Here is a 24041-nt window from a genome sequence, read left to right on the forward strand (position 1 = left end):
AATTCTGAAGGTTCTTCTATTATTCACTTGTGAAACCATCTAGGGCCTAGTCAGGAGTAGGATTCACAATATGAACAACCAACAGAGCAAGAGCACTGGTGAATCAGGATGGACAGAGCTTGTAATCTGTAACTATGGGGGTTCATCTTTTCTGGGTGGGTAGAGGGTAGAGAATGGCTCTTTGTTAATTTTCTCAGATTATTTTTTCCTCTTTGGCCCATTGATTTGTGTTTAGATTCTATATATTTATTGAGCCAAATTTTGGTAATGAATATTTTGCTAGAGTATCATCCATTTTATTTTTTCAAGTTCATTTGCACATATTTGAAAAAGTATTTTTGGAAAGTTATTTTAAAGTTATATGTGGTTTTTACTCCATCGGTTGTTATAATTTTGCTTAGTTGCACTTCACCTTCCTGTCATGATTATCTAGTATGCCTTCTAATGGAGGTTTTAGCCAAAGAATATTTCTTCTTTTTTTTTAACTTTTTATTTTATATTGCAGTATAGCCAATTAACAATGTTGTGATAGTTTCAGGTGCACAGAAAAGAGACTCAGCCATACATATACATGTATCCATTCTCCCCCAAATTCCCCTGTCATCCAGGCTGCTACATAACATTGAGCAGAGTTCCCTGTGCTATACAGTAGGTTCTTGTTTGTTATCCAATGTCGATCCCAAACTCCCTACCTATCCCTTCCCCCACCCTTCCACCCTGGTAACTATAAGTTCGTTCTCTAAGTCTGTGAGTCTGTTTGTTTTGTAGTTAAGTTCATTTGTATCATTTCTTTTTAGATTCTGCATATAAGTGATATCATACGGTATTTCTCTTTCTCTGTCTGACTTACTTCACTCAGTATGACAATCTCTAGATCCATCCATGTTGCTGTAAATGTCATTATTCCATTCTTTTTAATGGCTGAGTAATATTCCATTGTATATATGTACCACTTCTTTATCCATTCCTCTGTACATGGACATTTAGGTTGCTTCCATGTCTTGGCTATTGTAAACAGTGTTGCAATGAACATTGGGGTGCATGTATCCTTTGGGACCATGTTTTTCCAAAGAACATTTCTTGATAACATTTGTAGTTTTGTTTTCTTGTTCTGATATTAATTTTTTCTGTTATTATTATTATTAACTCCTTTGTTCTAGTAACTTAGTTTTTTTTCTAATTTCCTGGGTTGAATTCTTAGATTATTTATTTTTATTTGTTCTCTTCTTTCCATTTTCTGTTACTATATATGCATTTTAATTTTTAATTTGAGTTAATTCAGAAAATTATAGAAAGTACACATGAGGTAAATGACTAAAACACTAATACCACAACTATAGATAGCTACCTTTAATATTTTGAGGTATATTACTCAGGTAATTTTTATATTCATCTAAAATTATAAATAGGTGGGATCATGTCATAATGCTGTATTATAACCAGAGATCTTCCTTAACAATTAAATAATACACATTATTTTATGTTCAAACACACACACATCTCATAATAATCATCACTATCATCATTTTTAGTGACACCAGATAATTTTATTTAACTTACACTCCTTATATGAACAAAGACTTACTTTCAAGGTTTCACCTTTGTGTGTGTATATGTGTGTGTGTGTGTGTGTGTGTATATATATATATATATATATATATATATATATATATATATATATATATATATATATATTCTTTCTCAACTTATTTTCTTTTCTCCCTGCTCTTTCCTTTTCCACCTTATTCCCTGTAGCTAAACAATGTTAATAATCTGGTTATATCTTGAAATGCACATTTGAAGACATTTGTGTGTATTCGCTTTAGGAATCTCTCAATTAATAACACATAATGGAAATTCCTCATCAGTTATATATCCAGTTCATCAGTTATATATAAAACACATCCTATTTAATAGCTGCATAATAAACCATGGCTAGCTTATTCAACCATTTTCCTAATCATGGATATTAGAATCATTTCCAGTTTTTGAGCACTTCAAATATCTCTTTTTCATGGATCCTTCTATACTGCTGCTTTTTCGTCACAGAACAGATTCCCAAAAGTGAGTTGCTGGTTCAAATTATGCATTTATGTTAAACTTTAATAAAAATTGCCAGATTGCTTTCCAAAATTATTGTAGTAATTGACATTTCCATCAATGATGTAAGATAGCCTTAGTTTTCCCAATCTCACCAGCATTGAATGCTGGCATTCAACATCTGCAACATCTTATTGCAGAATAATATATGTACACAAAAATATACAAATTGTAAATACAGTTTGGAGAACTTTAAAAATATAAACACATGCAATCAAAAAAAAAGAACATTAGAAACATTACACAGCCAAGGGGGGAAGGCCGGGAGTGGGGGGTGAGGGGTGGGATGAATTGGGAGACTGAGATTGACATATATACACTAATATGTGTAAAATAGATAACTAATAAGAACCTGCTGTATAGCACAGGGAACTCCACTTCTCTGTACAGTAGAAACTAACACAACATTGTAAAACAACTATATCCCAATTAAAAAAATAAGTTACAGAAGCCTCCCTTGTGACCCCTTCTGGTAAACCAAGGTAGCCATTATACTGACTTCTAACAAAATAGATTTATTTTGACTGTTTATTATCTTTATATAAAATTAATTATATAGTATGTAATCCATTGTGTTTGGCTTCTTATGCTATCATGTTTTGTGAGATTCATTCCTGTTGTTTCATGCAGCAAGAGTTCATTCCTTCTGACACAGAAAACTTTTGAAGATGATTAATACGTTTATTACCTTGATTGTGGAGATGGTATCATTGGGTTAGATGTATGTACAACTCACCAAATTGTACACATTAAATATAAGCATTTTTTTGGATATCAATTATACCTCAATAAAGCTGAAAGATTGCTCTATAGTACTTAACTATGTGAACGTATAATTATGTATTTATCCAATGTACTGTTGATACATACTTATGTTGTATCTCAGTTTTCAGATACTACAATCTCTGCCTTCTAAATTGGAGTATTAAGACTAGTCACATTTAATGTGATTGCTGATAAGATTATGTATGTTATCTTGCTATTTGTTTTATAATATTCCCATTTGGTTTTTTGTTCTTTATCCTTATTTGTCAACTTTTGGATTATTGAGTATTTTTATGAATCTATATTATCTCTTTTTTAAGATTATTATCTATATGTAAGGCCCCTTGAAGTTGTCCCACAGATCACTGATGCTCTTTACATTTTTAAAAATTCTTTTTTCTTTGTGTGTTTCCTTTTGAATAATTTCTATTGCTATGTCTTCAAGTTCACTAATTTTCTCTTCTGCTTCCCTAATCTGCCACTCAGGAGAGTTTTTATCTTAGCCACTGTAATTTTCATCTATGAAAGTTTGATTTGAATAATTTTCTATACTTTCATATCTGTAGCTAAAATATTTAATATATGGAATTGTTATAACAAGTGTTTTAAATGTCCTTGTCTGCTGATTCTAACATCTATGTCAGTTATGGGTCAGTTTGGATTTATTTATTTTTCTTGTCATCATGGATTATATTTTCTTGTTTGTCATATGCCTGGTAATCTTTGATTAGATGACAGAATTTGTTAGTTTTACCCTGTATAGTCCTGTATGTATTTGGTATAAATATAAGCATTTTGAGCTATATTTTGTAATGCAGTTAGGTTACTTGGAAAGAGTTTGATCCTTTCAGGTCTTGCTTTCAAGATTTGCTGGGAAGAACCACAGCAGAATTTTGGCTGAGTCTAATTATTCCTCACTACTTAGGCAAGAATATTCTGGGTACTCTACCCAGTGCCCCATGAATTATGAAGTTCTTCAGTCTGGCTGATAGGAACATCACTCTTTTTTGCATGTTCCCAGGGTACTATACCTCTAATACTCTAAGGTAGTTTTTTTCTCTAATCTTGGATATTTTCTTGACAAGCTTACTGATCTATAGATGAATATTCAAAGGAAACCTATGTTTCTCTGTAGGCCTCTCTGTGTGCAGCTTTTTACTATCTTGTACTCTGATCTACAAATTCTATCCTTTTTTTCCTCTCCCAAATTTCAAATTAATTTCTGAACTCAAGGAATCTCTTGGTCTCTATCTGTGTTCCCTCTCTATGTGCTGTACCCTGGGGACTTTCTAAAGACAGTAATCTGGGACAATTGTCAGGCTCAACTTATTTTTTTCCCCATCTCTCAGTGATCATTACCTAATGCTTAGTGTAAGCAACTGAAGTCATACAGAATATGTTTTCAACAACAAAAGAATTATATTAGAAATCAAGAGCAATAATAGGTTTTAAAAAGTTCCAAATATTTAAAGATTAAATAACACATGCCCCCAAAAGGCATAGGTCAAAAAGGGATCATAAAAGAAAATAATCTAATTGAAGATGGCCATTCTGACTCGTGTTAGGTGATATCTCATTATAGCTTTGATTTGCATTTCTCTAATAATTACCCATGTTTAGCATCTTTTCATGTGCCTCTTGGCCATCTGTATGTCTTCTTTAAAGAAATGTCTATTTAGGCCTTCTGCCCATTTTTTGATTGGGTTGTTTGTTTTTTTGATATTGAGCCACATGAACTGTTTGTAGATTAAAAAAATCTACAAACAATAAATGCTGGAGAGGGTGTGGAGAAAGGGAACCCTCCTACACTGTTGATGGGAATGTAAATTGGTACAGCCACTGTGGAGAACAGTATGGCAGTTCCTTAAAAAACTAAATACAGAGTTACCATATGATCCACTAATCCCACTCTGGGGCCTATATCCAGAGAAAAACATGGTTCAAAGGGATACATGCACCCCATTGTTCATTGCAGTACTGTTTACAATAGCCAAGACATGGAAACAACCTAAATGACCATCGACAGATGAATGGATAAAGAAGATTTAGTACATATATACAATGGAATATTACTCAGCCATAAAAAGGAACAAAATCGTGCTATTTGCAGAGACATGGCTGGACCTAGAGACTGTCATACAGAGTGAAGTGAGTCAGAAAGAGAAAGACAAATATCATATGATAGCACTTATATGTGGAATCTAAAAAAAATGATACAAATGAACTTATTTACAAAACAGAAACAGACTCACAGAGAACAAATTTATGGTTACCAGGGGGGAAGGGTGGGAGGGAAGGATAGACTGGGAGTTTGGGATTGACATGTACACACTACTATATTTAAAATAGATAATCAACAAGGACCTACTGTAAGCACAGGGAACTCTGCTCAATATTCTGTAATAACCTAAATGGGAAAGGAATTTGAAAAGGAATAGATACATGTATATGTATAACTGAATCACTTTGCTGTACACCTGAAACTAACACAACATTGTTAATCAACTATGCTCCAACATAAAATAAAAATTTTAAAAAAGAAAATAATCTAACTGAATAATAGGGAATATACTGCATATCAAAATTCAGGAAAGGGATATAACTGAAAAGGGAAAATTTTAAATTCTAAATGCTTACACTACAAAACAAGAAAGACTTAAGACAATCGATCTAAGCTTCAAATTTTAGAAGGTATAAAAACTGACAATTCAACCCAAAGCAAATAAAGGAAATAATAAAATAATGGCAAAAATCAATGAACTAGAAAACACCTAACAATAGAAAAATGAACAAAGTCTAAAGTTGGGGTTTTGAAAAGATTGATAAAATTGGTAAATGGTTGGCAGAATGATCAAGGAAAAAAGAAGAGAGAAACCTAATTACCAATGACCAATATTAAGTATGAAACCTAATTACTAATATCAAGTATGAAAGACAGGATAACAATATACATGTAAGAGAAATTAAAAGAATAAGGAAATATTATGACCAATTTAATGTCAAAAATTTTAATAACTTAGATGAAAGAAAAAAAAAAACCTTTGAAAGACAACCGTCTTACACCAAACACAAAAATTAACTCAAAATGAATTAAAGACTTGAACATAAGACCTGAAACCATAAAAAAACATAGATGAAAAGATAGGCAGTAACCTCTTTGACATTGGTCTTAGGGATGAAATTTTGAATCTGACACCAAAACCAAAAGCAACAAAAGCAAAAATAATCAAGTGGGATTACATAAAACTTAAAAACTTCTATACAGCAAAGGAAACTACTAAGAAAATGAAAAGACAACCTACTGAATGGGAGAAAATAATTGCAAATCATAAATCTGATAAAAGTCTAATATCCAAAATATATAAAGAACTCATATAACCAAATAGCAAAAAACATCCAATCTGATTTTTAAAAAATGGGTAGAAGGTCTGAGTGGACATTTTACCAAAGTAGACATACAGACGTCCAACAGACACATAAAAAGATGCTCGGCATCTCTGATCATCAAGGAAATGCAAATTAAGACCACAATGAGATATCACCTCACACATGTTAGAATGGTTATTGTCCAAAACACAAGAAATGAAAAGTGTTGGTGAGGATGTGGAGAAAGGAAACCCTCATGCACTGTTGGTGAGAATGTAAATTGTTGCAACTGCTATGGAATACAGTATGGAGTTTTCTCAAAAAACTAAAAATAGAACTACTATATGATCCAGCAATTCCACTTCTGGGCATTTATATAAAGAAAATGAAAACACTAATTTGAAAAGAAATATGTGGTACATGACTCTTTTTACAGCTCTATTTACAATAGCCAGGACATGGAAGCAACCAAAGTGTCCATCAACAGATGAATGGATAAAGAAGATGTGGCACATATACACAATGAAATATTACTCAGCCATAAAAAGAAACAAAATTGAGTTATTTGTAGTGAGGTGGATGGAGCTAGAGTCTGTCATACAGAGTGAAGTAAGTCAGAAAGAGAAAAACAAATACTGTATGCTAACACATATATACGGAATTAAAAAAAAATGGTTATGAAGAACCTAGGGGCAGGACAGGAATAAAGACACAGACATAGAGAATGGACTTGAGGACATGGGGAGTGGGAAGGGTAAGCTGCGACGAAGTGAGAGAATGGCATGGACATATATTCACTACCAAATGTAAAATAGATAGCTAGTGGGAAGCAGCAGCATAACACAGGGAGATCAACTTGGTGCTTTGTGACCACCTAAAAGGGTGGGTTAAGGAGGGTGGGAGGAAGAGGCGAGAAGGAGGAGATATGGGGATATATGTAAATGTATAGCTGATTCACTATGTTACAAAGCAGAAACTAACACACCATTGTAAAGCAATTATACTCCAATAAAGAAAAAGAAAAGAAAAGAAATATGGACCCCCATGTTTATTGCTGCATTGTTTACAGTAGCCAAGATATGGAAACAACCTAAGTGTCCACTGATGGATGAATGAATAAAGAAGTGGTGAGATATATATATATATATATATATATATATATATATATATATCAAAACATGCAATGGAATATTATGCAGGCATAAAAAGAATGAAATCTTGCCATTTGCAATAACATGGATGGGCCTTGAGGGCATTATGCTACATGAAATAAGTCAGAGAAGACAAATACTATGATCTCTCTTATATGTGGAATCTAAAAAAAACAATAAAAAAATAAACCCAGGCTTATAGATACATAGAATAGATTGCTGGTTACAAGAGGCAGAGAGGGGGAGTGAGAGAAATGGGTGAACTGTTTTTTAGTTTAAATAAACTAATTAAATTAAAAAAATATATCTAGTATCAATACAGTCAATCTTTAGATATGGGACCCTACTTTAGGATGTATTGACAGAAGGAAAGTTACAGAATACAAAACAATTCTTGTCTATTCCACTTCTTAAATGTTTCTAATTTATTCATCTCTCTAATGAACCCACTAGATTAACAAAAACCAGGCTCTGATCATCACTCATTAGATTGACTTCTTAACAGATTTCTCTATTTGGGCTCTTGCCCCTTTTGAGAGAGCAGTCAGAGGGATTGCTCTTAAAAAAAAAAAAAAGTAAGAGGGAATACTATAATCTATTTAATGTCAAAATGTCAACAACTTAGATGAAAGAAACAAATTCCTTGAAAGATAAAATATACCAAAACCAAGCTAAGAAGAAAGAGAAAATATGAACAGTCCAATATCTAACATAGACATTGGAATTTAAAGGAACAATCCTTCCCGCAGAGAAAACCTCTAAGCCTAGATGATTTCATTGGTGAATTCTGTCAAACACTTCAGAAAGAAACAATACTAACTATGCAAACTCCTTCATAAAATAGAAAAGGAGGAAACACTAACCAAAATGTTTTATGAAATGTTTTCAAGATAATAATTTTATAGACTAATATTCCTTATGAGCATAGATACAAAAATCTTCAATGAAATATTAGCAAAGTGGCTTGAAGAAGACATTAAAAAAAGAATACATCCAAACCATGTGAGATTTATACTAGGAATATAAGGTTGATGTGACATTAAAAACCCAATATAATTCATAACATTAAAATACAAAAGTGAAAAACATCATTTCAAGAGATGCAGAAAAATTATTTGAGAAAATTGAAAACCCATTAGATATTTCAAAAATAAAAAAGAAAACCTTAGCAAACTACAACCTTAATCTGGTAAACAGCATCTACAAAAAACCCCAATGGTTATTATACTTAATGGGCAAATATTAAATATTTTCACCCTAACCATCCCAGAGGTTGGAAACAAATGAGATATTCACTATCAACACTTTTATCACCATTTTACTAGAGGTCCTAACTAGAAAAATAATGCATGAAAATGAAATAAATAGCATTAAGATTTGGCAAGAAGAATAAAAACTGTCTTCATTCACAAAGGGTAGAATTATTTACATCACATATCTTGTCACTTGCACAAACAGTGCTAAAACTAATATGAGAAGTTTTCAATGTCAAAAAAATGTTAAATGTATACTAGTAATGCCTAGTTGGGACATGACATTGAAAACAATTCCAACTTTAATAGCATCTAAAAGCATAAAATACATAAGTTTTACCAAAATGTATGTTAGACAGCTACACTAAGTATAAAATATTAAGAGAAATTAATAATACAAATAAACACTTCTATTGTCATGTATTAAAAGACTTAATATACTAAAAGATATACTATGGTCATGTGTTAAAAGACTTAATATTGTTAGGATGTCAATTCTCCCTAATTTGATCTACAGAGTCAATGTAACCTCAGGCATAATGCTGGAGCATTTTTCTACAGAAATTGACAAGCTGGTAAAATTTATATGGAAATGCAAAGTCCTGAGAATAGCCAAAATAATATTGCAAAAAAGAACAAATTTGGCAGATATAATTACCAGATTTTAAGATAAAAAGTAATCTAGAGAGTGTGGAATTGGTTTAAGGAGAGACAAATAGATCAAGTGGATATAATAGCCATAAACAGTTCAAAGCATTTACAGTCAATTGATTTTTAACAAAGATGCCAGTGTAATTCAATGTGAGAAAGTAAAGTATTTTTTTTTATTTTTGAATTTTATTTTATTTATTTTTTTATACAGCAGGTTCTTATTAGTCACCAATTTTATACACATCAGTGTATACATGTCAATCCCAATAGCCCAATTCATCACACCACCACATCCACCCCCCCTCTGCTTCCCCCTTTGGTGTCCATACGTTTGTTCTCTACATCTGTGTCTCAGCTTCTGCCCTGCAAACCGGTTCATCTGTACCATTTTTCTAGGTTCCACATATATGCATTAATATACGATATTTGTTTTTCTCTTTCTGACTTACTTCACTCTGTATGACAGTCTCCAGATCCATCCACGTCTCCACAAATGACCCAATTTCGTTCCTTTTTATGGCTGAGTAATATTCCATTGTATATATGTACCACATCTTCTTTATCCATTGGTCTGTCGATGGGCATTTAGGTTGCTTCCATGACCTGGCTATTGTAAATAGTGCTGCAATGACCATTGCGGTGCATGTGTCTTTTTGAATTATGGTTTTCTCTGGGTATATGCCCAGTAGTGGGATTGCTGGATCATGTGGTAATTCTATTTTTAGTTTTTTAAGGAACCTCCATACTGTTCTCCATAGTGGCTGTATCAATTTACATTCCCATCAAGAGTGCAAGAGGGTTCCCTTTTCTCCACACCCTTTCCAGCATTTGTTGTTTGTAGATTTTCTGATGATGCCCATTCGAACAGGTGTGAGGTGATACCTCATTGTAGTTTTGATTTGCATTTCTCTAATAATTAGTGATGTTGAGCATCTTTTCATGTACTTCTTGGCCATCTGTATGTCTTCTTTGGAGAAATGTCTATTTAGGTCTTCAGCCCATTTTTGGATTAGGTTGTTTGTTTTTTTAATATTGAGCTGCATGAGCTGTTTATATATTTTGTAGATTAATCCTTTTTCCGTTGATTCATTTGCAAATAGTTTCTCCCATTCTAAGGGTTGTCTTTTCGTCTTGTTTATGGTTTCCTTTCCTATGCAAAAGCTTTGAAGTTTCATTAGGTCCCAATTGTTTATTTTTGTTTTTATTTCCATTACTCTAGGAGGTGGATCAAAAAAGATCTTGCTGTGATTTATGTCAAAGAGTGTTCTTCCTATGTTTTCCTCTAAGAGTTTTATAGTGTCCAGTCTTACATTTAGGTCTTTAATCCATTTTGAGTTTATTTTTGTGTATGGTGTTAGGGAGTGTTCTAATTTCATTCTTTTACATGTAGCTGTCCAGTTTCCCCAGCACCACTTAGTAAAGAGACTGTCTTTTCTCCATTGTATATCCTTGCTTCCTTTGTCATAGATTAGTTGACCATAGGTGCGTGGGTTTATCTCTGGGCTTTCTATCTTGTTCCATTGATCTATGTTTCTGTTTTTGTGCCAGTACCATATTGTCTTGATTACTGTAGCTTTATATTATAGTCTGAAGTCAGGGAGTCTGATTCCTCCAGCTCCGTTTTTTCCCTCAAGACTGCTTTGGCTATTCAGGGTCTTTTGTGTCTCCATACAAATGTTAAGATTTTTTGCTCTAGTTCTGTAAAAAATGCCATTGGCAATTTGATAGGGATTGCATTGAATCTGTAGATTGTTTTGGGTATTATAGTTATTTTCACAATATTGATTCTTCCAATCCAAGAACATGGTATATCTCTCCATCTGTTGGTATGATCTTTAATTTCTTTCATCAGTGTCTTACAGTTTTCTGCATACAGGTCTTTGGTCTCCCTAGGTAGGTTTATTCCTAGGTATTGTATTCTTTTGTTGCAATGGTAAATGGGAGTGTTTCCTTAATTTCTCTTTCTGATTTTTCATCATTAGTGTATAGAAATGCAAGAGATTTCTGTGCATTAATTTTGTATCCTGCAACTTTACCAAATTCATTAATTAGCTCTAGTAGTTTTCTGGTGGCATCTTTATGATTCTCTATGTATAGTATCATGTCATCTGCAAACAGTGACAGTTTTACTTCTTCTTTTCCAATTTATATTCCTTTTATTTCTTTTTCTTCTCTAATTGCCATAGCTAGGACTTCCAAAACTATGTTGAATAATAGTGGTGAGAGTGGACCCACTTGCCTTGTTCCTGATCTTAGAGGAAATGCTTTCAGGTTTTCACCATTGAGAATGATGTTTGCTGTGGGTTTGTCGTATATGGCCTTTATTATGTTGAGGTAGGTTCCCTCTATGCCCACTATGTGGAGAGTTTTTAATCATAAACGGGTGTTGAATTTTGTCAAAATCCTTTTCTGCATCTATTGAGATGATCATATGGTTTTTATTCTTCAATTTGCTGATATGGTGTATCACATTGATTGATTTGCATATATTGAAGAATCCTTACATCCCTGGGATAAATCCCACCTGCTCATGGTGTATGATCCTTTTAATGTGTTTTTGGATTCTGTTTGCTAGTAGTTTGTTGAGGATTTTTGCATCTGTATTCATCAGTGATATTGGTCTGTAATTTTCTTTTTTTGTAGTATCTTTGTCTGGTTTTGGTCTCAGGGTGATGGTGGCTTCATAGAATGAGTTTGGGAGTGTTCCTTCCTCTGCAATTTTTTGGAAGAGTTTGAGAAGGATGGGTGTTAGCTCTTCTCTAAATGTTTGATAGAATTCCCCTGTGAAGCCATCTGGTCCTGGACTTTTGATTGTTGGAAGATTTTTAATCACAGTTTCAATTTCATTACTTATGATTGGTCTGTTCATATTTTCTATTTCTTCCTGGTTCAGTCTTGGAAAGTTATACCTTTATAAGAATTTGTCCATTTCTTCCAGATTGTCCATTTTATTGGCATAGAGTTGTTTGTAGTAGTCTCCTAGGATGCTTTGTATTTCTGCAGTGTCTGTTGTAACTTCTCCTTTTTCATGTCTAATTTTATTGATTTGAGTCCTCTCCCACTTTTTCTTGGTGAGTCTGGCTAAAGGTTTATCAATTTTGTTTACCTTCCCAAAGAACCAGTTTTAGTTTTATTGATCTTTGCTATTGTTTTCTTTGTTTCTACTTCATTTATTTCTGCTCTGATCTTTATGATTTCTTTCCTTCTGCTAACTTTGGGTTTTGTTTGTTCTTCTTTCTCTAGTTCCTTTAGGTGTAAGGTTAGGCTGTTTATTTGAGATTTTTCTTGTTTCTTGAGGTAGAGTTGTACAGCTATAAACTTCCCTCTTAGAACTGCTTTTGCTGCATCCCTTAGGTTTTGGATCATCGTGTTTTCATTGTCATTTGTCTCTAGGCATTTTTTGATTTCCTCTTTAATTTCTTCAGTGATCTCTTGGTTATTTAGTAACGTATTGTTTAACCTCCATGTGTTTGTGGTTTTTACATTTTTCCCTGTAATTCATTTCTAATCTCATAGTGTTGTGGTCAGAAAAGATGTTTGATATGATTTCAATTTTGTTAAATTTACTGAGGCTTGATTTGTGACCCAAGATGTGATCTATCCTGGAGAATGTTCCATGCTCACTTGAGAAGAAAGTGTAATCTGCTGTTTTTGGATGGAATGTCCTATAAATATCAATTAAGTCTACCTGGTCTATTGTGTCACTTAAAGCTTCTGTTTCCTTATTTATTTTAATTTTGGATGATCTGTCCATTGGTATAAGTGAGGTGATAAAATCCCCCACTATTATTGTGTTACTGTCGATTCCCTCTTTTATAGCTGTTAGCAGTTGCCTTATGTATTGAGTTGCTCCTATGTTCGGTGCATATATATTTATAATTGTTATATCTTCTTCTTGGATTGATCCCTTGATCGTTATGTAGTGTCCTTCCTTGTCTCTTGTAACATTCTTTATTTTAAAGTCTATTTTATCTGATATGAGTATTGCTACTCCAGCTTTCTTTTGATTTCCATTTGCATGGAATATCTTTTTTCATCCCCTCACTTTCTGTCTGAATGTGTCCCTAGGTCTGAAGTGGGTCTCTTGTAGACAGCATATATATGGGTCTTGTTTTTGTATCCATTCAGCAAACCTGTGTCTTTTGGTTGGAGCATTTAATCCATTCACGTTTAAGGTAATTATTGATATGTATATTCCTATGACCATTTTCTTAATTGTTTTGGGTTTGTTTTTGTAGGTCCTTTTCTTCTCTTGTGTTTCCCACTTAGAGAAGTACCTTTAGCATTTGTTGTAGAGTTGGTTTGGTGGTGCTGAATTCTCTTAGCTTTTGCTTGTCTGTAAAGCTTTTGATTTCACCATTGAATCTGAATGAGATCCTTGCCAGGTAGAGTTATCTTGGTTGTAGGTTCTTCCCTTTCATCACTTTAAGTATATCATGCCACTCCCTTCTGGCTTGTAGAGTTTCTTCTGAGAAATCAGCTGTTACCTTATGGGAGTTCCCTTGTATGTTTTTTGTCATTTTCCCCTTGCTTCCTTCAATAATTTTTCTTTGTCTTTGATTTTTTCCAATTTGATTACTATGTGTCTCGGCATGTTTCTCCTTGGGTTTATCCTGTATGGGACTCTCTGTGCTTTCTGGACTTGGGTGGCTATTTCCTTTCCCATGTTAGGCAAGTTTTTGACTATAATCTCTTCAAAAATTTTCTTGGGTCCTTTCTCTCTCTTCTCATTTTGGGACCCCTATAATGCAAATGTTGTTGCATTTAATGTTGTCCCAGAGCTCTCTTAGGCTGTCTTCATTTTTTTTTCATTCTTTTTTCTTTATTCTTTTCCACAGCAGTGAATTCCACTATTGTGTCTTCCAGGTCACTTATCCGTTCTTCTGCCTCAGTTATTCTGCTATTGATTCTTCTAGTGTAGTTTTCATTTCAGTTATTGTATTGTTCATCTCTGTTTGTTTGTTCTTTAATTCTTCTAAGTCTTTGTTAAACGTTTCTTGCATCTTCTCAATCTTTCCCTCCATTCTTTTTCTGATGTCCTGGATCATCTTCACTATCATTATTCTGAATTCTTTTTCTGGAAGGTTGCCTATCTCCACTTCATTTAGTTGTTTTTCTGGGGATTTATCTTGTTCCTTCATCTGGTACATAGCCCTCTGCCTTTTCATCTTGTCTATCTTTCTGTGGATGTGGTTTTTGTTCCACAGGCTGCAGGATTGTAGTTCTTCTTGCTTCTCATTAAAGTCTTTTTAATGATTGGTGCCAGAAGAATTAGATAAAGATATGAAAAATAAATAAATCCAAACACAAACATTAATTGAGATGAATCATGGATGTGAAAGGTAAAACTGTAAATCTTCTGGGAAAAGAGAATATCTTTCTGGCCTTGGGGCAAGCAAATATTTCTCAGAGGACACAAAAAATACTAATGTTAAAAGATAAAATGATCAATTGAATTTGATCAAAATTAAAAACTTTTATCACTTCCTGGGAAAAATCATTTGTGATACATGTATTTGGGAGAATATATCAAGTTTATATTCAGTATATATCCAGAATTTATAAGGATCCACAATTCAATAAAAAACAAAAGAAATACAATTTTAAAAAATGTACAGTAGACATGAATAAAGAATAGATTTTCCAAAGAAAATATATGAATGATGAATAGGCATGATCAACATCATTAATCGTCAGATAAATGCAAATCCGAAGCACTCTGGGATTTCCACTACAATGGAAAATATTTAAACATCTGACAACACCAAATGTTGCAAAAGTATGGAACAACTGGATCTCTCATATTTTTTTAAGTGAGAGTGTAACTTCCATTTGAAAAATGCTTTGGCAGTTTCTTATATAAAGTTCACTATATATCTATTCCCTGACCTAGTAATTCAGCTGCTTGTATTTTCCTCAGGGACATAAAAATATATGTGCATGAAAAGACTTAGGAAAGAAAATTTATAGCAGATTTAGTCATAACAGCCAAAACCCTGAAATAACCCAAATGTTTATCAAGAGGAGAATGGATAAATAAATTGTAGTGTACTCACAAAATTGAACATGACCCAGTAATAAAGTAAAAATGAATGAATGTACAACAAATGGATGAATCTCCAAATCATTATATTATGTAAAATAAGCCAGAAATAAACAATACATAGTCTATGTTTCCATTTGTATGAAGTTGAAGAATAGACAAAATTAATCTATGGCTTGCTATTGGAATAGGGTGGAGGTGATTGGAAATGAACATGAAGGATCTTTATGAAGTGATGAGAATCATCTATATCTTGATTGAGGTAAGTGGTTATATATGTGTATATACTTGTCAAAATGCATGGAATTATGTACCTAAATCTGTGCCTTTAACTGTACATTTTACTTTAATTAAAATATAAAATGGTAAGGTATTGACTGAGTGCTGGGGCTGGCTGGGAGTTCAGCAGTGCTGCAGAAATTCAGTGAATCTTCCACTGAATTGGTACCCATTTGATCTACACAATGAAGGCAAACAGGAAACTATCAGGAGTCTTCTGCCCCTTTTCTTTAGAATGTTTTGTCTGCTCTTTCCCCTCCATGTCTCCCTCTCTCCACAGAAAACACTCTCTCTCATACACCTCATTCCAAATAGGGTGAAAAGCAGGAAGTAATTATCACAAGAATTTACTATTTTAAGGTTCAGTAAACTTACATAATTATGTGTTGAATGAATGAACTCCCAGCTATTAAAAAAAATCTGATAATTAATTACAAATGTTTTCTTCTAGAGAGTTATGAGAGCTTGCAGATTATTTTAACTAAAAGGAGTGAGTGTTGCTGTCATGAGTATATGCAGTTTACATAAGGAGATGCTTATCTAAGATTTTCCACCTTTGTCCAGGACCCTTCACTTAGCATTGCTTTCCACAGTGGTGCAGCTATTACTTTGCTCCTGCCTCCCTGTCTTCTCACAGTTTCTGCTTCCTGGTTTGGTCCAGGCCCTGCCCAGATGCTGACGCTTAGTTCCATGACCCCTTTAAGACTGTTCCCTTGAAATTGGCTGTTGCTCTGGATTCTCCAGCTTTAAGCATTGCCTGATGCAGATTCACCCACTGGTCTTCCCGGCATTATGGAGTATATTACATGCTCCTTGGAACTCTGCTTACCTCACTTGTCCTTCCAGCCAATCTCTGTCAGTAGAAAACAGAACTGGGGAGGAGGACAACAGGAGAAAACTCATGAGAGGGACTTACGCTTGGGAATAACAGAAGATATTGTAAAGAATGCTGTTAATTTGTTGAACACCATGAGTTTTCTGCAAGGACGACATAACTCTGTTGCACAGTCATACCTGTAAAAACGTGCTGGTGGGCAAAGTGTAATCAGTAAGAGATGGTGAATAATCTATCAGTACAAGTGATTAGCACTAATAGCAAAACTGCTCAAAGTATATGCTCAACTATGTTTTTGCATAGCACCACATCACAATATCAAAAGTTCCAAAATTCCATTAGTATACTTTAAATTATATCCACTAAAAGAAAAAAAAGCTGCTGGGACCTGTATTTTAATAAATACTCATAACTATAATCATCTGTTTCATTTTGTCTTGGAATGTAATGACAGTTATAAGTAATTCTCATGAGGTCTTCCTAGGTAAGGAATGCCTCCATCTAATTTTAGACTTTTAAGCTAAACATAAGAAAGTAAATGTAAAATCCTTATAATGGAGACAAAACAGGTTTGTGTATCTCCTGTGGAGCTTTAGAGGTCATAAGCTATTAAGTGTACTGTGAGGCTTTTTGTGCCTTTGACAAAAGCTGTTTATATGGAGTTGTCCTTGTAGTAGTAAGTAGGAAGATTTTACTTCCAGTAAATTATTTTTCCTGGAACAAAAAGGCAGAAGAAATCCTTCAGTGTCAAACCTCTCTTATTACTTCAGTGAATCTAAAATTACATTATCTCTGTTCCCCTAGACCCTGTTGTTACATCCCTCAATATGGTCAAGTCTGATGGGATCCAGATATAATTGTAGATCTATTTTGACTGATGGTATTTGGTTCCAACTTAATATACACAATGCACTCTGCAGTCCTGACTCTAAATACAACCATTGAATCCACTTTTCTCTCCCCTTCAATTGCATTCTCAAAACAAGACTCTGATTTTCTTCTATCAGAGAACAGGAATAATTGCACAATAGATCTATGTGTACTTAGAGGCTGATTGTAGCTTATTCTATCCTAATAGATGACATTTTAAAATGTGTTGGTGTTCAAAATGATAAGCACCAGTCTGATATGTATCATCTTCGATTATCAACTGGTTGGTAACTCTCACCAAGGAGCTTTTATGCAGAACAGCTTATACCCAAATTATTTTTGTTCACATTCCAAAATGCATTCCCCCACTCTCTTCACCCTGTACCACCCACAGGCCACTGGTAAATACTTTCACAGGGCCCTGGTGGGAATTGTGTGTCATATGGAAAAAGGTTAATAACCACTGTTACATAGTTGGATGGTTTATACACAGGCAATATACAATATTGAATGATAATGTACATCAAGGTGATTTTGTTTGTAATTAAATGTGTGTATTTGTGCATATACACATATCTGTACTTTTTTTTTTTACAGTGTATGTTACTTTCCTATGAGAAAGGCAAAAAACAAATTTAAAATCTTCAATTGCTTTTTCTTTATTTCTTTTGAAGATAATGCAGCACGTTTAAATTTTAATGTGACAACTCACACCTGTAGCATATGTTGTGTTTTGCAAGTAATTTGTTAAAGTGTTTAAACTTGGTAATGATTTGTTTATAAAGGAGAGTAGATTCAGGATTAGTCATTCCTGTTTACTTCCATTCACTTACACATTCACAAACTAAAAAGAAAGAGTTGGAGTTACAGATAACATGTGAATGTCATAACTCACAGTCTTTCCTATAAACTCTTCCATACCCAGGAAAACTTATAAAGTCTATGGATATCTGACCAGTGTACCAAGGCAGAAAAAGGTCAATGGTCTAACAGACAGGTGTCTTTTATAAATCTTCACAAATCAACCCTTAGTAACCCTTTGTTAAATAAAATTCCTACCTTTGTTTAATGTCATAAGACGTAATCATGAAAATGTTTGTATTCTCCACTATTTTTGTGTTTCTTTAGTCTTTGTTTTCTTAAGGAAAAGTAAACTCTTTATCTTTTGTTGCCTTATAATTTAATGTTTCATCTCGTGAACTTGAAAATTTTAAAATTATTTTCTCCCTGAAACATCATTTCCTTTGCTCATCCTAGGAAGCTAACTCAGAATGTATATCCTTGTGTGGTTTTTAGATTGTTGTTTTTAAAGTCTTGGTATAAATCTTTCTTCCTCCTTTCCAAAATAGTCTTTACTGGTACTTTACTCCTTAGTCCACCTGTACTAATAGGCCAGTTTTAAAGAGTATCTTTAACACATTGGCCTGGATAAGAGAAAAAAGAAAAAAAGGCATAGTTACCTTGCAACACTGCAACTCTGAAGAACCCAGAGGTACAGAGAAGGAGAGAATGTGGTTGCAACTAGAAATTGCACCATTTGAGCAGTTCTCAAGATTACCAGATTGTTGGACAGCAATTAAGCACCATATTCTCCATTCAAAGCTCTCGCCTGTATTGTAGGGTCTGGAAACCTAAGAACTACATTTCCCCAAATCCCTGCCAGCAAGGCTTGATTTATATTTCACAAGTGAGAGATACTCACATGAATTTTGGAAAGCAGAAGAGAAACAAAAGACATTACTGAGTCTATGGGAGGGATGGGCAGGAGAGTGGCTTTAGCAGGAGGCAATAACATTTTCACAGATAAATTTATGCTTATTCCTGTGCATTGTCCACATTGCTGCTGTAGGTATTCATTGTGGTTTCCTGCAATTTTGCACTTCCTTGTTTCCTCAATGTCAGTGGAGGCTTTTCCTAACTTTCACTTTTCCAGTTCCTCCAATGGTTTTGCAAGATTTTAATTTCCTGTATTAAATGACTTTTTGCTGGAAATACCTGTGATCACTTCTCCTTAGCTATCTGAATCATGACTAATAGACTTCACTGGCTGCTACATGCTTCCCTTGTACAAGGTTCTAGATAATTCTGAGTGAGCCATAAGTGGAATCTATTTATAGAGCTCCTTCAACTATGCCAATGTCTATCCTTAATGGCCTTCAAAAAAATAAAACCAATCTAATCTTGAACAAATATACATCTTTACTGGATTCCAGCATAGCTAAAACCTTACTTTTCTACAAGTTGTATGATAAAGATGGTTTCCTATCATGTAGCTTATCATTTACATCCTTATGGATGTATCTTCAAATCTGCTTTAATATTTACTTGACTCATCAATTCAATTTCCTTGATGGATATTTACTGAGCACTTACTTGGTGCCAGGAACTGCAAGTACCTGTGATACCACAATGATTAAAACAGTCCTGGTCCCCTGCCTTCATATGCTCCATATGTAGCAAAGATTGGAAAAAGAGAGAATCTGCAAGGGGTAGAACATATAGGTACAAAGAGGTACTATACATCCTTCTAAGTCATAGAAAGATTTTGGCATAAGAATGATGAGGAGAAAAGTGATTTGATAAAATTTGAGTTTTGTGAAAAATCACTTGGCTAGTGGGCAAAGTTGGATTGGATAGGAAAATGATGAGATATAGAAAGAACAATAAGAAGCTGCTACATTAAACCAGATGAGAGATATAGGGGTCTAGGGAGATAATCACAGCCTGAACTATGGTGGGGAGCACAGGGATGGAGAAAAGTGAATTGATTCAAGAAACATCTAGGAATTAACACAAAATGTGAGAATTAATTGGACATGTGTGATAAAGAGACAGAAGAGACAGGAGTGACTCCAAAGTGCTTACACTTTTGGGAACTGGGTGGATAGCAGTGTCATGACTGGGACAGGTAATACAGGAAAACAAAGTGGAGGTGGGGTGGGGTGTGGATCAAAATGGCAGGTTCTGACTTAGACACACTGGGTTTGATCTGCTGGTGAGAAACTATGTGGGCACGTCAAGTGGGCTGATAGAGGTTTGACGTCCAGAAGAAAGGTCAGGTCTGAAAATAGAGGTATATTCAGGCATTGTCAGAATATGGATTATACCTGCAGCCACAGGAATGAGTCCATTGACTCAAGTTCATGTACAGACTGGAGAGAGCACTAGACTAACTGTGCAGGAGCCACCATGATTTCCCTTTCTTTAGTTGTGTGAAAGGCTATCTCATCTTGGACAGGAACTCTGACATAAATTAACACACATTTCTCTAATTTCCCAAATTCTTTTTATTTCAATAGACAAAATCACTACATAAAAGACATTTTATTAATGAGTTAACATAATTAATTAGATCACAAATATTAATTGGATTCTAATAATTTACTACGACAACATGTGATACAGTAGCATGCACATTTCCTACAGTGTAAGAATTCTCCAAGAGGAAAAAAAAATCTTGGAACACAATTATCTATTAGCATCTTAAGCAAAGTAACTGCTATTTAAGAGACAAAAAGCTTCTTCTGGGACAGTTATGCCAGGTCCAAGAGAAAAATGAATTATTCAATTATATGTTACAGATATACATTATTTGTCAACTCCTTATTCAGTCTTACACTTAATCTAACTTCCATTGTTTTCATTCTTTTTCAGTATTCCAAAAGTGCAGTCTACTTCAAGACCAGTCTTTTATTTCTAGCATGAAAATAATTCAGTAAGAGCCATAATATGAATTTCAAATGTATCCATAAAATAAGTTGCTCCTGTTCACAAAGTTAATGTTTATAACTAAATGCAACAGTCATGCTGAATTTACTTAAAATTTAAGGAATCTATTCACAAATTCAGTCATACTTATAAAAAATATGATTACAATGAAACTTCATTAAGAGCATTCAAAGAAGTACAGCTGTTTTAATATCTCAATTATTTTTCATGAATGTAATAGGGTTTTAAGCATCTTTGGTTGGATAATACTGAAATAAAAATTGTACTCACAAAATCATTAAAGGAAAAGTATTATAGCATCTATGTTCCACTATTTATCAGTAAAATTTTATTATGTATATATTCAGAAGTTATCCAAAAATATAGCTAATTATTTTGAAAGGAGGATAACTTATGTTGAAACTGGTCCAAACTGAACATTTTTAAAGTGGAACGAATGTAATTTTTTAATAGTTCTTACCAGATGGGTTCCATTTTGATGAAATTACATTGTTTTATGAATCACGAATGGGTCCATGGAAGATGAATTTCAAAAGTAAATAATAATAACACTGCAGTAAACACATTAGAGTATGTACCTGTGCAAAAACTGCTTACAAATAACCACAAAATGTTACAAAATGCCACAAAACTATTTCCTAATCTGATTTAATTTTTAGCGAAGACAAACTCAGCTCCAACATAGGAATAATATGTGTTCAAAAAGTTATAACAATTAGCAATGATTAAAAGTATTGTGTGGCATGCTTATTTGTTATCCAAATAGTAACTATACAAAGCAGGGACAAGTTGAAATGAGAAGTTAAATGATGGTTTACATTTCTCGGAGAATTTCAGCCTTTGATTCTAAGTTGAAGAAACTTTTCGTTAAATGTGCATTTGGTTTTAAAAAACAATTGGCTAACTGGGTGGTAAAGATTTCCCCCATCATTTGCCAAAACACTAATTACATAGAAAATTTCAGTTTATTTCCTTGAAGTCATTCAAATAGTTGGTAACATTTACCTGCAGTGTTCTCTGATGGTTTTAGTCCATAGGAAGAATAACAAAAAGGCAAAATACAATAGAGAAGAGTCTGTGGCGTTCTAAGGAATTGGTGTTGACAGCCTTTTCATCAGATGAGGGGGGAGCAGTGAATTATACGTCATCCTCATTCTATGCCCTAATGTGATTTTAAAGTCAACTTTTTTACCCACCACCTCTTAGCAATGCTGATAACACCAACTCCTTGTTCATGTTTCCTTCACTCTGGGAAACAGTCAAAACCATTTCTCTCTGCTTTTATTCATAATCCAACCTACAATCTAAGCAACTGTAAGCAAACTGTTTTGTTGCCTTGTCTTTGAATTTGAGTGTTTTTACTAGACTCTGCCAACCAGTTTTCCATGAATTACACTCCAGATGCTTCCATTCAGATGCTTCCTTAAAATGGGAAATGAGGATGGACCTGCACGCCCCACTCAACCAGGTTTACAGCTCTGGTCAGAATTCATCCATATATTTTCACGTGGCAGTTGCCTTAGACGTTGGTAGCCTCTGTGAAAGAATCATTGGGCCCATTGTTCTCTGTGGTTTCCAGGTTCTTTTTAGCCTTGAATGTCACAGATACCTCCGAGTGAATGGCGTCTAACCTCTGCTCACAGCAGAAGGCTGAGAGGAAAGCCTTTCTGTAGTTGCTGTTCATCCAGCCATAGAGAAGGGGGTTGGCAAAGGTGGAGCACATGGCAATGATATGGAACACAGTGAAGATGAGTTTGTACTCCTTCAGGTCCAAGACTTGGTTGTCAATGTCGACAGCAAGTTGGAAGGCATGGAGCGGCAACCAGCTGACTGCAAATACCACCACCACACACACCAGCATTTTGGTGGTTTTTTGCCTCCGCTGATGGTAGTGGTCATTAGCAGCTCCAGGGGTGACATGGTTCTTAAGTTTACTCCAGATACGAGTATAGGAAAAAGAGATGATGCCCAGAGGCAAAACATACAGGATTAATAAGGAGGAAAGACTGTAGACAGTGCCATAGATGCTCTTCTCCTCACCAGGCCACTTCTCAGTACAGGCCACAATCTCAAAGTCAGGAATAATCTCAATCAGTGAATACTCCCGGAAGATGGCCAGGGGGCTTGCTAGAAGGGCACTGATTCCCCAAGCCAAGCCAATAATCAAGAAGCTGATTCGCTTTGAAATCTTGCTCTCCAGGTGGTAGACAATGCAACGATGCCGGTCCAGGGCAATTACTGTCAAGGTGATGGTGGACACTTGTACCGCCAGGCCCTGGGCATAGGGCACCAAGTGGCATAGGACAGGACCCATTTTCCATTCCCCCATTAAGGTGTAGGTAAGTGTAAATGGCAAGCACAGGGTGTTCACCAGAAGATCCGCCACAGCCAGATTGGCAATAAAAAAGTTGGTTACTGTACGCATGCTCTTGAATTTGATCACCACATGGATCACCAAGGAATTGCCAATCACCCCAAGCAAGATGATGGAGCAATAGGCCAATATAAGGACGATCTGTACCTCAATCAGCTTGGTGCTGTCTATAAGCTCCGGCTCAGAGTTAGGGGCCAGCTCCCCTCTAGGAGTGGTGTGCCCTGGACCGAACTGCTCCACTTTCATTTCTTCCACTGTCTGGTTCTCATCAGCCTCTGCACCTAATAGGCCCATTTTCATCAACTAGCCCAAGAATCTACAATTTAAAAAATGAACAAATATGGAACGAGGAAAACTCAAGAGTGCAAGGAATATCACAAATGGATTGGTTTCATTTTGGTTGGGGCTCAAAGTACCTGTCCTCTGATCCCTAAAGTTGCACATAGTAGAACATTTCAATAAAGTAGACCCTTTAATAAGTCTATTCACAAATATGGATGAATTAAATCAGATCCTTGAAATGTATATTATGAAGGCAAAATGTAATGTCTATAGTATAGACACAATTCCTATGTGAATGCGACCAAATTGATTCAATCCATTTTAAGTGAGATGGATATTACAA

At 34.6% G+C, this 24041-nt stretch overlaps 1 protein-coding gene across 1 annotated transcript; it reads right to left on the minus strand.

Moving 5' to 3' along the window:
- Positions 1-22561: 22561 nt before the first annotated feature.
- Positions 22562-23716, minus strand: NPY2R (neuropeptide Y receptor Y2). Its single transcript, XM_061191581.1, has one exon. It carries the CDS (start codon positions 23714-23716, stop codon positions 22562-22564), a length of 1155 nt encoding a protein of 384 aa, XP_061047564.1.
- Between the last annotated feature and the right edge of the window lie 325 nt (positions 23717-24041).

Source organism: Eubalaena glacialis, chromosome 5, assembly GCF_028564815.1.
Source record: "Eubalaena glacialis isolate mEubGla1 chromosome 5, mEubGla1.1.hap2.+ XY, whole genome shotgun sequence".
Lineage (NCBI taxonomy): Eukaryota > Metazoa > Chordata > Mammalia > Artiodactyla > Balaenidae > Eubalaena > Eubalaena glacialis.

Excerpts from the sequence above, each read along its gene's own strand:
- NPY2R (XM_061191581.1), bottom strand. The coding sequence starts at position 23,716 with ATGAAAATGGGCCTATTAGGTGCAGAGGCTGATGAGAACCAGACAGTG.